Below are 14022 nucleotides of genomic sequence, written 5' to 3'. Positions count from 1 at the left end.
AAGTGTCTTGAATTGCACCGCCTGGGGAGAAGTAAAGGTTTTTTAAAGGAATTTAATTGAATCTTGAAAATCTTCCTCAGAAAAACGATAAAGGAAATCAATTGTGCATAATTATTTCCTTGAAGACTTACAACCTATGTTGCTCTTTCCTGTGCAGTATTGTTGTTAATATTGTTTACTATGTTCATCATGTTTCCTGAGCATGAGTGTACTCACAAGCATCATTTTGCTCCCAGCATTCTTACATCAGAGGGACTCCATCACTGATATGTTGCCTCTGTTTCCTCCCCCTTTCCTCTCCCCTCCCCATTTCCTCCCTTTTCTCTATTGATCTGCTCACTTTCTCCAGGTCCTCAGGGACGCAGTGATGTTTAATGGCCGCCCCCTCCAGAGGTCATTGGAGTCCTCACAATCATAGATCTCCCATCATGGACACCCCCCACCTCCAAGCTGTGCTCCTCCACTCCCCCTGCAGAGGCTGTAACTGCTGAGGAGAGGTACTGGGACTGAGACAGGCTGACCTGTGACAATACAAGTCAACCAAACCATGTAGTGAACCTCTCTGCAAGGAGGGAGGGGGGCCACATTTAAGCTTGATTTTTTCCCTATTTATTTATTTTGTTTGATCTCTGGAGCGGATTTGTGTTTTCCTGTTTAAAGTGTGTATGAGTGTGTGGGTGGAGCGTGTGAGAAGAAAGTGACCGAGAGGAAGAAAGAGAGAGAAAAAGAGAAGAGATGGTCCTCCACATCACTCCATACACCAGTGCCTGTCTGCACTTTCTGGATGGCTTGTCCTGGAGCTTGGTGTTCCCTTGTTACTGGCTCCTGGACCGGCTCCTGGCCTCCTGTGTGGCCACATCGCTGGAGAAGCGACAGCGCTCCCAGGATCCATGCTCCTTCCTCACGCTGTGTGTCCTGATCTCTGCACCTCTGTACCTACTTCTCCTCTTCGCCTCCCTGCCCTTTGCTCTGCTTGGCTTCATCATCTGGGCCCCCCTGCAGGCTGTCCGCCAGCCTTACCTGTACACCTACCGCAGGTTGGTACTTTTTTCTCAGTCATACCACCACACCATCCTTCTGACCGTAACAGTGGGCATCAAGTGCCCAAAAACGACACCAGGGCTTACAGAGTGGCACACAAGACACAATAATATTGAAAGAGCTTTTAAAGTAGGGTAGAAAGATATAATATATAGGTAAAAGAAACAACTAAAAACACACATTTTACTATACAGAAGAGATTTTTGGTCACTTGAACAATATGGAAATGGAACTTCAAAATTTTTGGTCTTCTTCCTCATTTTGATCCAGGCTTTACAGAAAAAAACATTTAATTTAGGTTGAATTTTCTGCATCAGAGGGCCTGTTGGTTATGCTTGGAGACTTGAAAAAGTAGGAAATGGTCTGGAACCATTCTTTAAGTGATAGCTCAATGTTGGTCCGGTTGCCATGTGCCACACTACCAGTTCCTAAGTGGTTTAACACCACAACCACAAACTATGAAATACTGTAGTTTGCTCTGTTCGCTGTGGAAGAGATGCACTCTATTCTTGTAACACAGCAAATTTTGCATTTGCATCATAGTGTTAAATCTGACAGATGTTCCCTTATGGTTTCTATCCAGTAATTACGCAGCTGCAACAACCTACATGTGGTAACAGACTGTCACATTTCATGTGTGCCACCATGTTCATGGTCTGACACCAAAGAGCAGGGATCCTTATGGAGGAAGTAGAGAGAAGAAGAAAGAAGAAGGAAAATTGAGTCAGAGAACTTATTGCTGATGGCCAAAACCTCACATCTTTGTTTTCATGATCTTATTTTTTTTTCTTTCTTCATAAATCAGTGATAGCCTTTATATCTGGTAGTCCTCCTGGTGCTTTTTTTTTGCAAACTCCAGTGGACTTTTGTTTGTTTTGCAATGTTTGAGGCTTCTGTCTAGTCGCTCTGCCATAAAGCTCAGATCAGTGAAGGGCTGCTGTCATGGTTGTCCTTCTGAAACTTTTTCCCATCTCCTTGCAGGATCACTGGAGCTCAGTCAGAGTGACCATTGGGTTCTTCATGACTTGGCTTTTGCTGTGATATGCATTGCCAGCTGTGAGGCCTTCTATAGAAAGGTGGATGCCTTTCCAAATCATGTCCAATCAATTCAATTTACCCCAGATGGACTCCAATCAAAGTGTAGAAACATCTCAGCAATGACCAAAAGGCATCCCAGCTAAATTTCAAGTGTTGTTGATCAAGTGTCTCACAGCCAGACATGTCGCTCACATGGTTTCTCTGACCGGTTGTAGCATTCAGACGCTACTGGATTGCCTCAGTTGATATGGCCTTGGAAACTGAGAGGTTCAGCAGCCTTTGTATTAAAGTGTGCAAAGTATCTTGGCAATGGAAAGATGTGGCTTTGGAAAAGGATGATCATATTTCCTGAAATGGTTGACTCTTTCATTTACAGTATGGAGGTATATTAAGGTGCCCCAGGTCCTCTGTATGACTCTTATATTGCTTACCTTGCAGACCAGACAAACACCAGGCTGAGGAGGGTCAAGCTGGTGGTGTCGGGACAGGAGAATGGAGGCCACAGGGAAGAAGCTTTTGTTTCTGCAGTGCCAATGTATGCCTGCTTCCTGACTCCCTGGCCAGGTTCAACAACCTATCAGACACCCACAGGAGAGCCCGAGAGGTGGGGAAGAGGATCCGCAATGGTGCCAGTCGGCCTCAGATTAAAATCTACATTGACTCACCTACCAACACCTCTATCAGGTGAGGAGAGCTGACTCTACTTATGGGTATAACAAAATTTAGCATCAATTGTGGTGATTATATCAATAAAACAACATTTGTCTTTACTTGCTTTCTGTTCCATTCAATAGTGCGGCATCCTTCAGCAGCCTTGCCACAGGTTTCCGTCGTACCTCCTCTCTGGACCAGCGTCCAGACCAGACTCATACAACCAATGGCCCAGCAGACACAGAAACTGAACCCCTCACTGAGTGCCCTATTCACTCCTCAGGTGCCACTGACTGCCCACTTCACTCCTCTTCTGCAGGAGATCAGGGCCCTTCTGAATGCCCACTCCACTCAGATGGGGCAGACACCACAAAAGACTGCCCCCTGCATACCACAGAGACAAATGGTGCCTCAGACTGTCCGGTCCACACCTCAGTGGAGGCTGCGGACTGTCCCATGCATTCCACAGGGGGTCAAAATGCCCAAAGCCATCATGATTGTCCCATGCACGGGGAGGGTGTTCAGCCAAAACCATCCCCAGATTGTCCACTTCACACCTCAGGGGTTCAAATCAGCATCAGTGCCCCAGAGCCAGACCCCCAGGAAGAGGAGGCAGAAACAGGGAACCATCGAACAGGGGAGCAGGCAGACCCAGGCAGCATGACTGCCTCCAGGGAGTCCCTTACCCGTTACCATGGCGGTGATGGCGGTATAGGGATATCCTCCAACAACACACTCTCTCATGTCCCTCGCACTTCAGTCTTTAAACGCCCTGGTCGTAAACGCCGCCATGGAGATGAGACATTCGATCATGAAATCTCTGCCTTTTTCCCTGCCAATTTGGATTTCCTGGCTCTACAGGAAGTGTTTGACCACGGAGCAGTAACCAGACTGAGACGGCAGCTGCACCGCTACTTTCCCTACATACTGAGTGATGTGGGGCGGTACGGCTGGAAAGGCTGTTGCTCAAGGTTTAAATTCCTCAACAGTGGGCTGCTGCTGGCTAGCCGCTACCCCATCCTGGATGCACGGTACGAGTGCTTTCCCAACGGGAGAGGGGAGGACGCGCTGGCAGCTAAGGGGGTGCTGTTTGCCAAGGTCATTAAATTCCCTTACCTTCTTTTTTACTGTACTAAAGCACAAATCAAGTTTAAGGGTGCTTTCACACCTACATCATTTAGTCTGGACTTTCAGATATTTCATTTTGATCCAAACCTAAATGACAGCTATGAAACCTCCCCTGGACCATGGTCTGGACCAAATGGCCAGGCCTTGTTGGTCTTGGTCCGGACCAAATTAAAACAAGGTCCAGTTCATGCCCAGTGTGAAAGCATTATTTTGAAGTTCAAACCTCTTTGTTAATGACAGGAAACTACAGCATGAGAACCAGAAAAATAAAATCCAACTACAAAACAAAATCAGCTGTGGAAGCACAAAGGGAGACGAGGAGACCAGGTGTCTTATAGGTTGTTTGCAGTCATGTGATCTCGAATGTCTGTTGGGGGTCAGAATGTGGGGGACTGCAAAAATGGATCTATATGCTGCAATGATCATCAGAAAAGTTCTCTATATATTGAATGATTCCTAAACTTTACAACGTATGGATTTTTGCCACAGTTTGACTGATTTACCTGGCATGGAGGCAATCAATATTATAAATTTCTCAGTTCTGCTGACTAGCCTCGTCTATCCAGATACAGGGAAACAAGAGTCTAGAAGAGTCGTGTACTGAGTTAAGAGGCCAGCTGAGCCCTTTAACAAATAAAAATCCCCATTTTGTCATAAAGATGTTTTTAATTGAAACATCGTAAGAGACCAAGTGATGATGTGCCATTCATAAACAAGCCTGTGCTATGAAACAGCTCTCTTATGTTAGCTGTGGTAGCTTGCTCCCATTTGAGTGCCAGTTTTCTTTCCCTTCTTGCTTTGTCGTCATTTAATCCACATTAAAAAAAAAAGCCAAACTACCAAATGAAGAGCCATTTGGTAGCCAAACAACCAGCCCTTTAGATGGAGACTTTTTTAAAACTTCTTTTGCATGTTTTCGTCAGAATATTTTTACTAGTTCCGGGAAACAAAGTAGCTTAACAATAAAGAATGTTTCTTTTCCATACTTTGAACACTTGGTATAGTCCTAAACAGCTCCAAACATGTTTTTCTTTTGGATTTCTGCTGCTGTGTGACGTCATTTTCAGAGAACCTATTGATGTCTGGTCTGATGATGGTATTAGGGCTCAACTGGAAAAAACACATAAAAATATGTGGAAGAGAGAGGATACAAGAGGATGGGAAGACAGTGCCAACTGAAGATAGAGAAACTGTGGCAGCAGTATATGAATATATACAATGTAACAAAAACACAAACCTTGGTGCCAACCTTGGCCTGGACTTTCAGGTGTGAAAACATCCCAAAATGAGGTTTCCATTCTCTGATATGTGACATGCCTTTTTAACAAGAGTTGGGCAACAAATATGCTACAACCCTAGAGCTACAACCAAAAGACCAACTTTTGAGGCCTTGACTGAGGTTCCAGAGAACAAGCCACCGGCTAGTCCAGCTCCATCCTGTAAAAGTCATCGTTGACTGTGAACGAATCAGGCAAACCAAATAAAGTGTGGCAATTCATAAGATTTTAAAATACTGGTGGGTATTGTTGCCTGTAGTATTGTATGGAAATGTTAAAAGGTTTATGTGAACTGGAGGTACTTCGACATAGGAGCTCTAAAAACCCTTACCCAGGAACTATTACTATTTTCCTTGAATCACTGACATTTTTGAGGCTATTCTCCTGCATAGTAAAAGTCCGCCTCCACATTTCATCACATTTCACTTCCAACTCAGACAAACCAGAATAAATCACACTAGGGGGGCAAATTTTACTCTTTTCTTAGAACAGATATGTGTCCTTGCTCTCCTCGCTGCTTGATGCCATGCTAATCTTATCATCTCTGACACTTCTATCAGTCACACTAGCAAGGCGGTAATTGAATCTGCCTTTTAAGTCTATTTATACTAAATTAACTTATTATACATTTGTAAAAGAGAGATTGAGTGAGAAAGAGGGCCAGAGAGTCAGAGTTAAAATGACCTGCCAGCTGTCTGTATTAATGACCATGGATCTCCTTTGTATGGCAGAGGTATCAATCAGTAAGTATTCTCCGTCAAGGAAAAACCATGCAACAGCAGTATTTGTCTGCCTTGCTTTATAACCCGTTTGATGCATTCATTTACATAATGCCACTCAGCCCATGTTTGTTGCTCTTTATGCATGTTGAATTAAAGGAGGATCAGCAGATTGCAGACAGTTCTTAGTAAATATACTTTACTTACACCCACCCCCATTCAGACGTAACACATCTGTCATTATAGCGAGTGCACGCACCATAGTAATTATAGCATACTCAGTCTTTCCACATCTCCTCTCGCTGTGTGGAGAGGATACATCTCATCTTGTTTGTGAAGAGCTTCAGCATGTTGCTAAAAATTACAAAAACTGCAGTGAATGTGAATTATAAAAACTTGAGGGGATAAAGGTAATCTGCTAGAATTAATAAAGCTATGTCCACAGTTTTTATTCATATGTTTTCATATGTTGATCAAGGGGTGACATTTGAGATGGTTTGCCTATTGAAATGAATGGGATCTAATGTCGCGCTGCACAACATGAAAAAAAGCAGAAATTCATGCCCATGGACACAAAGCAATAGATTAAATTTCATGAGTATTTCACAAAATTTTGTGAGACTGGGTTGGAGATAAGAGTTGTATGAAATTATCAAAAACTTTCAAATAGGGTTGCAGTTTTTTAAACTTCCCATTACTGACTCATCTCTTAATTATTATTTATAATATTGCATTAAATTCCTATCACAACAGCCCAAGGTGAAGTCCAAAAATTACTTCTGTCTGACGATTAAGCATAACAAGCAGCCAGTGATTTTAGTTTAGAAGCTGTGTTGACCTTTTTGTCCAATTAAACTATTTCAACAGTTCATCCACATTAAATCTACATTTTAATAAATCTTTCCATCATACTCTATAGAAGAACATTAGCAAAATATGTAATTGTTTATTTGCAACATGCTCAGCATGACAAATAGCTGATACAATGCAAATAAATGTTTAAGTTAATATGATGAATACCTCTACATATTAATAGGCAATGGTGAAATGGAGTTCTTGTCAAGCCTGGACCAAAGTGCAGTTCCAGTTGCTTCACCCTCCCTTTGTCGCTTTTCGCAATATTCTGCCCAAATGCCACTCAGCACATTGCCTGCTTGTTTGTGTACATGGTAATTGGAGTTGATAAATATTGAGCAGCAGATGATTGTACAGCAGTAATTAAAAAGTCAAAAGGAGCAGAGGCATAGGAGGAAATGGAAAGCACAACAGTCACTGTTTTAGATGAGGCAGAGAACAGGGGAACTGGCCAGAGAGAAGCATGGATGAGGAAATGCAATGTCTGATAACTTCAGAGAAGACCTGACAGGTTATACCTCTGTGTGCAGTATTTATCTCACACTAGAGCAGTGGTTTCTAACCATTTTTCTTTGGACCCACCCCCACCGCCACACTCTAATAAAAACCTCCCCATCCCTCCGTGACCAACACTAAAGAAAAAATAACATATTGCTGCCCAAAAACTTTGGCACCCCCTCCTGTGTGGGTGTGTACAACAGAAATTTGAGTCATTTCCACAGACCTGCATTTATCAATCTGGGCGTGAGTGCACTATACGCTGGACTTGCCATGCAGTCTTACACACACACCACCACCTATTATTAGCCTACATTAATAGTAATACCTGAGGTACTGAGCCAATCCCTTCTCAGTCTGAGGAAGTTTTAGGCTGGCCTCCACCTGTTAGAATGCTGCCTCTTTTAATGCATTTTAACATCTAACCAGGGTTTTTTTCTTAATCAAAATGTTAATTATATTATAATCTGAATGGAATGAAATGTGAGGCTATCAGTTATATATCACTGATTAAAAAATGCATTATTCTAACATCAGCTGGAGTCCAGTTATCTGCAACATCACTGTTAATCACAGCAGTGGTTTCATACCAAATGTGGTTGTTTGTGAGTCTCTCAACATCACTTTTCTGACAAAAAAAAACACCAAAAATATTAAATTTTGGTTAATTCTCTGACTGGAGACTGAAACCACAATAAGGAGGGCAATTTGATATCTAAATGATGATTATCAGCTGCTGCACTGCTAAACACTCGCTCAGTCGTGCACTGTTATAGGGGTGCAGTGATGATGTAATTTTGTGGGCAAATCCCAGAAGTTGGCATCGCATGAGTTCCCTTGGCGGCGAGCCTATGGGATTTTTTGATAGTGTTTTGGATTATTGCTGAAAATACAATCTGTGTCCAGTAAAAGTTTATGAAATGTACACATTTCATTCATAAAGTAATCTTCATGAATTAATAATAAAAGCATCATATTTGGTTTGTTAATATAACTGATGAAAAGTTACATTGAACAACAACACAGTCGACTGAAATTAAAGTATTTTTTTAAGCTTTATATTTTGAGCCCAATTTTAGTCAATAAAAGCCAATTTTTTCAAAACCTGTCAGTCGGTTAAAATTTCTTACATTTTAGTTTTTACTTTTAATCAAAACATTTGTCTTCTTTAAACTACTTTAATAGTCATATCGTTAAATTAATATAATAGCAAAACTCATATAAAAGAACCATAAATATTTTTATTACTTTTAAATATAGTGAATAAAATCCTGACATACCTTGAATGCTCTCTGTGCTTGTGTTTTTATAGATTATACACACAGTGGAGAAACATCATGGCTTTTGAACGTCTAACACTGCAGCACACGAGACATTTTAGTCTAGTTTTCTCCTTGATGAAAACTAAGCTTGCATTTCAGCTGAGTTTTTATGATCAAAGATCTTTTTTCAGCTATTCTTAGTCTCGTCTTCTCCAGGCAGTCGACAAACATTTTTAGTTTTAGTTGAAAAAACTAACACCACCAGTGTTGACTAAAGATAGGTTGAGACAGCATTTCCCATGTTGAAGGCTCTTTAATTGGCCTTCAACACAAGGCTTCAAAAACCAACAGATGACATATCTGCAACTATCCATGTTTCGTACAGTCTACAGTTTATTCCCCTCAAAGATTGTGGGAGACTTCCCAGACGTCTAGAGATATGAAATCTTTTAGCCACTTCAATCAGGAAGACTGATCCCATGTAGATTTGATAAGTCATGTAGATTTTATGCCTTACTTTTAAAATAGTTGAGGTTTAGCCTTGGAGTTAGAATAGATTCTTGACACGACTGCATTAAACATAAGGCTGAACTCAGAGTAATGGAATTTTGCTGTTGCTAAGTGTGCTTTTTCTTGTGTAAGATTCATGCCTCTGAAGTCACTCTTCTTTTCATCCTCTATTATAACAAAACACACAGAGTACTCCTTGGCGAGGAAACAGTAGCGCACCGTGAATTTTAAAGACGAGATGCTCTGAATCAGTGATGAAGTTAGCTGTTGTGTGTTTGTGAGTATTTCCCTGTTTGCTTGCCCCCTGTGATAAATGTTGACAGCCTGTATCCATTAATCAGACGTGTACTGTGGCTGTCAGGATGTGAGCCTGGATCTGATCCAGCTCCTTCTGGAGCAGCACAACTTTCTGCTACCTGAAGCTGAGCGTTGGCATCTATTTATTTGTGTCCGTACATGCCCTTACATATAGAAGGTCTAATAAAGACACACTCCGTCACAGCTTGCATGCTGACAGTCTCATCCTGTTAGTCCTGCTGCCTGTTAACTGTCACTGCAGTTTACAAACTGACCTCACATCCCTGTTTCACCACCCTCTTGTATAGGAGGTCGTTCCAGGTCCCCCCGACAAGCTGGCTGTCAGCCAGCTGGCAGGAACACATCTCAGTATAAGCTGCTTTTACTGTCATCTGAGAGAGAAGAGAAACATGCAGTGCCAAACAAAATGATTCTCCTCACAACCACTGCATGTTGTATTAGAGTGCAGCAACACCTGCCTCCCTTTATTATGTATTTTTATCCTTGTACTTTTTAGCCTGTCTTTACATAACATTTCAAGGCTTGTGAAATATTTTTTATGACTGCCCAGAAATCTTTGCTTTTGTTCTAAAGTAGCATCTCTGTGGACTGATAACACAGCAAGTTGTCATATGGATGAACCATGGGAAAAACGTCTTACTATAACATTTATGTATTTGAATAAAGGCTGACTGAATAAGTGACATTTTACTTCTTATAACGTGACTTCCTACATAATGGGCTTTCTGGCTGCTTTGACAAGTGAGACAAAATCTAACTTTTGGGGAATAATATAAGGACATCATGGTGCTCAAGCTTTTACTTCATGAAGTGGACCCCTGCATAAAATTGGACACGTTAGAAGAATCCAACAACTTCATAGACACTAGTTCTTCTTCATAGGTAGATCATTATTGCATTCTCTCTGAGCTAGCCAGTAGGCCTGCTAGGCTACTAGCTAACAGGCAAATCAAGCTAGAGTTGCAGTTAATCATTACAGATGAGCAATGGTGTCAAAAGTATTCACATTCATTACTCAGGTAGAAGTATAGATCCTAGGGTTTAAAGGGATACTGCAACATTTTGGCAAATTCCCCCATTGCCATAATTCCTATAGTCTTAGTAATAGGTTCGTGGTGAATGTGCAGGTGACAATGTGTCCACAAAAGCGTTTTGGAGTTGTTGGATTGTGTATTTGATGAGTTTGATGAGGGAAAGCCGGAATACCGTCTGCTTACATTGAGTTGGCATAGCAGGTCCGAACTCGGCAGGGCAATCTAAAAGTAGCTTGCACCAACAACTGAAGGTAACGAACCTATTACTAAGACTATAGGAATTATGGCAATGGGCAAATTTGCCAAAATGTTGAAGTGTCCCTTTAAAAAGACTTCTGTAAAAGTTGAAGTATCAGCTCAAGCTTTTTACTCAAGTAAAAGTATAAAAGTACTGGTTTCAAAACTACTTAAAGTATCAAAGTAAGAGTAATATAAAGGGGAAAAAATTCCATTAAGAACAAAAGCTTTGGCCATGCCACAGGGGCCAATTCCATTCTACCATTCCATTCTATTCTACCATTCCATTCCATTCTACCATTCCATTCCATTATACATTCCATTCCATTCTACCATTCAATTCCATCATACATTCCATTCCATTCTACCATTCCATTCTATTCTACCGTTCCATTCCATTCTACCGTTCCATTCCATTTTACATTCCATTCCATTCTACCATTCCATTCCATTATACATTCCATTCCATTCTACCATTCCATTCCATTATACATTACATTACATTCTACAATTCCATTCAATTATACATTCCATTCCACTCTACCATTCCATTCTACCATTCCATTCTACCATTCCATTCCATTATACATTCCATTCCATACTACCATTCCATTCCATTATACATTCCATTACATTCTACCATTCTATTCCATTCTACCATTCCATTCCATTATACATTACATTACATTCTACCATTCCATTCCATTATACATTCCATTCCACTCTGCCATTCCATTCGACCATTCCATTCTACCATTCTATTCCATTATACATTCAATTCCACTCTACTATTCCATTCTACCATTCCATTCCATTATACATTCCATTCTTTCTACCATTCCATTCCATTATGCATTCCATTCCACTCTACCATTCCATTCTACCATTCCATTCCATTATACATTCCATTACATTCTACCATTCCATTCCATTATACATTCCATTCCACTCTGCCATTCCATTCGACCATTCCATTCTACCATTCTATTCCATTATACATTCCATTCCACTCTACTATTCCATTCTAACATTCCATTCCATTATACATTCCATTCTTTCTACCATTCCATTCCATTATACATTCCATTCCACTCTACCATTCCATTCTACCATTCCATTCCATTATACATTCAATTCCATTATACATTCCATTCCATTCTACCATTCAATTCCATCATACATTCCATTCCATTCTACCATTCCATTCTATTCTACCATTCCATTCCATTCTACCATTCCATTCCATTTTACATTCCATTCCATTCTACCATTCCATTCCATTATACATTCCATTCCATTCTACCATTCCATTCCATTATACATTAAATTACATTCTACAATTCCATTCAATTATACATTCCATTCCACTCTACAATTCCATTCTACCATTCCATTCTACCATTCCATTCCATTATACATTCCATTCCATTCTACCATTCCATTCCATTATACATTCCATTACATTCTACCATTCTATTCCATTCTACCATTCCATTCCATTATACATTACATTACATTCTACCATTCCATTCCATTATACATTCCATTCCACTCTGCCATTCCATTCGACCATTCCATTCTACCATCCTATTCCATTATACATTCCATTCCACTCTACTATTCCATTCTACCATTCCATTCCTTCTACCATTCCATTCCATTATACATTCCATTCCACTCTACCATTCCATTCTACCATTCCATTATACATTCCATTCCATTATACACTCCATTCCATTATACATTCCATTCTATTCTACCATTCCATTCTACCATTCCATTCCACTCTGCCATTCCATTCCATTCTACCATTCCATTCCATTATACATCCCATTCCATACTACCATTCCATTCCATTATACATTCCATTCCACTCTGCCATTCCATTCGACCATTCCATTCTACCATTCCATTCCATTATACATTCCATTCTATTCTACCATTCCATTCCATTATACATTCCATTACATTCTACCATTCTTTTCCATTATACATTCCATTCCACTCTACCATTCCATTCTACCATTCCATTCCATTATACATTCCATTCCATTCTACCATTCCATTCCATTATACATTCCATTCCACTCTACCATTCCATTCTACCATTCCATTCCATTATACATTCCATTCTACCATTCCATTTTTCTAAAGACCATAATGACTATAATGTTATATTAAAATGTTGATGATGAAAAATTTGGGATGCACCTGTTTCAGCCACATTTATGCCCATTGAAAATGAATGCATTGTAGTACAATGCAAATACATTCAAGAACCATATACATTATGTGTACTACCAACCTCCTCGCTGGTGCTTGGTTGGGACATTTCGCTCCAGTTCTCTCGAGTCTCTGCTCCAGACATCTTCGGACTAGGCTACATACGTCTGCTATTTCCTTGCTGGAGTGTGACGTGATTTGTCATGTTCAAAGGTGCAATGGATCACGTACAAGCCAATAGGGTGTCAGAATGGTATCATGTCTATACTTCTCATCCAACCACAATCAAATTCACTCTATCCGGATAGTGTGATTTGTCTGGATGGCTTTGGGGTTTTTTTTAATTTGTGTTTTTTTTAACAATGACAAGCTGGAATGAAAACAAGCTGAAATGAAATAGCAGTAACAAGGCTATTTTTAAAATGTAAGGAGTAGAAAGTACAGATAATTGCTTGAAAATGTAAGGAGTAGAAGTAAAAAGTAGGCTGAAAAATAATTACTCCAGTAAAGTATAGATACCCAAAATTTCTACTTAAGTAAGGTAACGAAGTATTTGTACTTAGTTACTTGACACCTCTGCAGATGAGCAGCATTAGAGAGAAATAGAAAAGCTGTGTGCAGTGATTTTTTTGAGTGTTAGTCAAAAAAATCACTGCACTGCCCAAAAATCTGGAATGATTTAAGGTACACAATTTTTTAATCTTTCATGACAGCATCATGTCAGACTATGCAACAAAAATTTTGTCCCGTCTTGTCCAGTCTATACTGCGTATACGCTGTCATCACTACTGTCTCCACGACTGTGTTTGAGTTCAGAGGTTGTCGGGAAGATGGGGTCAAAGATTGTCAGTCATAGGTGCATCAGAAGCAATCCTTGTGATGCTCGCAGTCTTTTGCGAGGGAAAAGAGAGAAAAAGTGGAGGCTCGAATAATGTAAAAGGCAAAATATACTCTGGTCAAAGGTTGTCAAAAAACACTCTTCTGACATACTAGTCTTGTTGATTTTGGTCATGGGCCTCCTTGGACATGTCGTTATTTATGTCACACTAAAAGAGCATTGTAGTGCTCATATGTGGGCCTGATGTTTGATGATGAGCTGCAAAGATGCTATTGGGACCAATTCTGGCTAAATCCATATAATCTGACCGACCTAATGAACCGGTTTCATTAGTAAGCTCTCCAGCAAGTAGAATCAAACTGACCAGCAATTATTCACAAATAAATGATGTTC

At 40.3% G+C, this 14022-nt stretch overlaps 1 protein-coding gene across 1 annotated transcript in view; it reads left to right on the top strand.

Annotated features, from left to right (window-relative positions):
• The first annotated feature begins 703 nt into the window (after nucleotides 1-703).
• Nucleotides 704-14022, top strand: part of smpd3 (sphingomyelin phosphodiesterase 3) — a 53692-nt gene continuing 40373 nt past the window's right edge. The window contains exons 1-3 of the mRNA XM_041796332.1: nucleotides 704-1037; nucleotides 2518-2763; nucleotides 2874-3828. Coding sequence (XP_041652266.1) covers nucleotides 736-1037; nucleotides 2518-2763; nucleotides 2874-3828 — 1503 coding nt within the window. The 5' untranslated portion in view covers nucleotides 704-735. The remainder of the gene's footprint in view (nucleotides 1038-2517; nucleotides 2764-2873; nucleotides 3829-14022) is intronic.

The sequence above is a fragment of the Cheilinus undulatus genome, linkage group 9 (assembly GCF_018320785.1).
Source record: "Cheilinus undulatus linkage group 9, ASM1832078v1, whole genome shotgun sequence".
NCBI classification, from domain to species: domain Eukaryota; kingdom Metazoa; phylum Chordata; class Actinopteri; order Labriformes; family Labridae; genus Cheilinus; species Cheilinus undulatus.
Note: the sequence above shows the minus strand (reverse complement) of the source record. Positions and strands in the feature narration are given on the sequence as shown.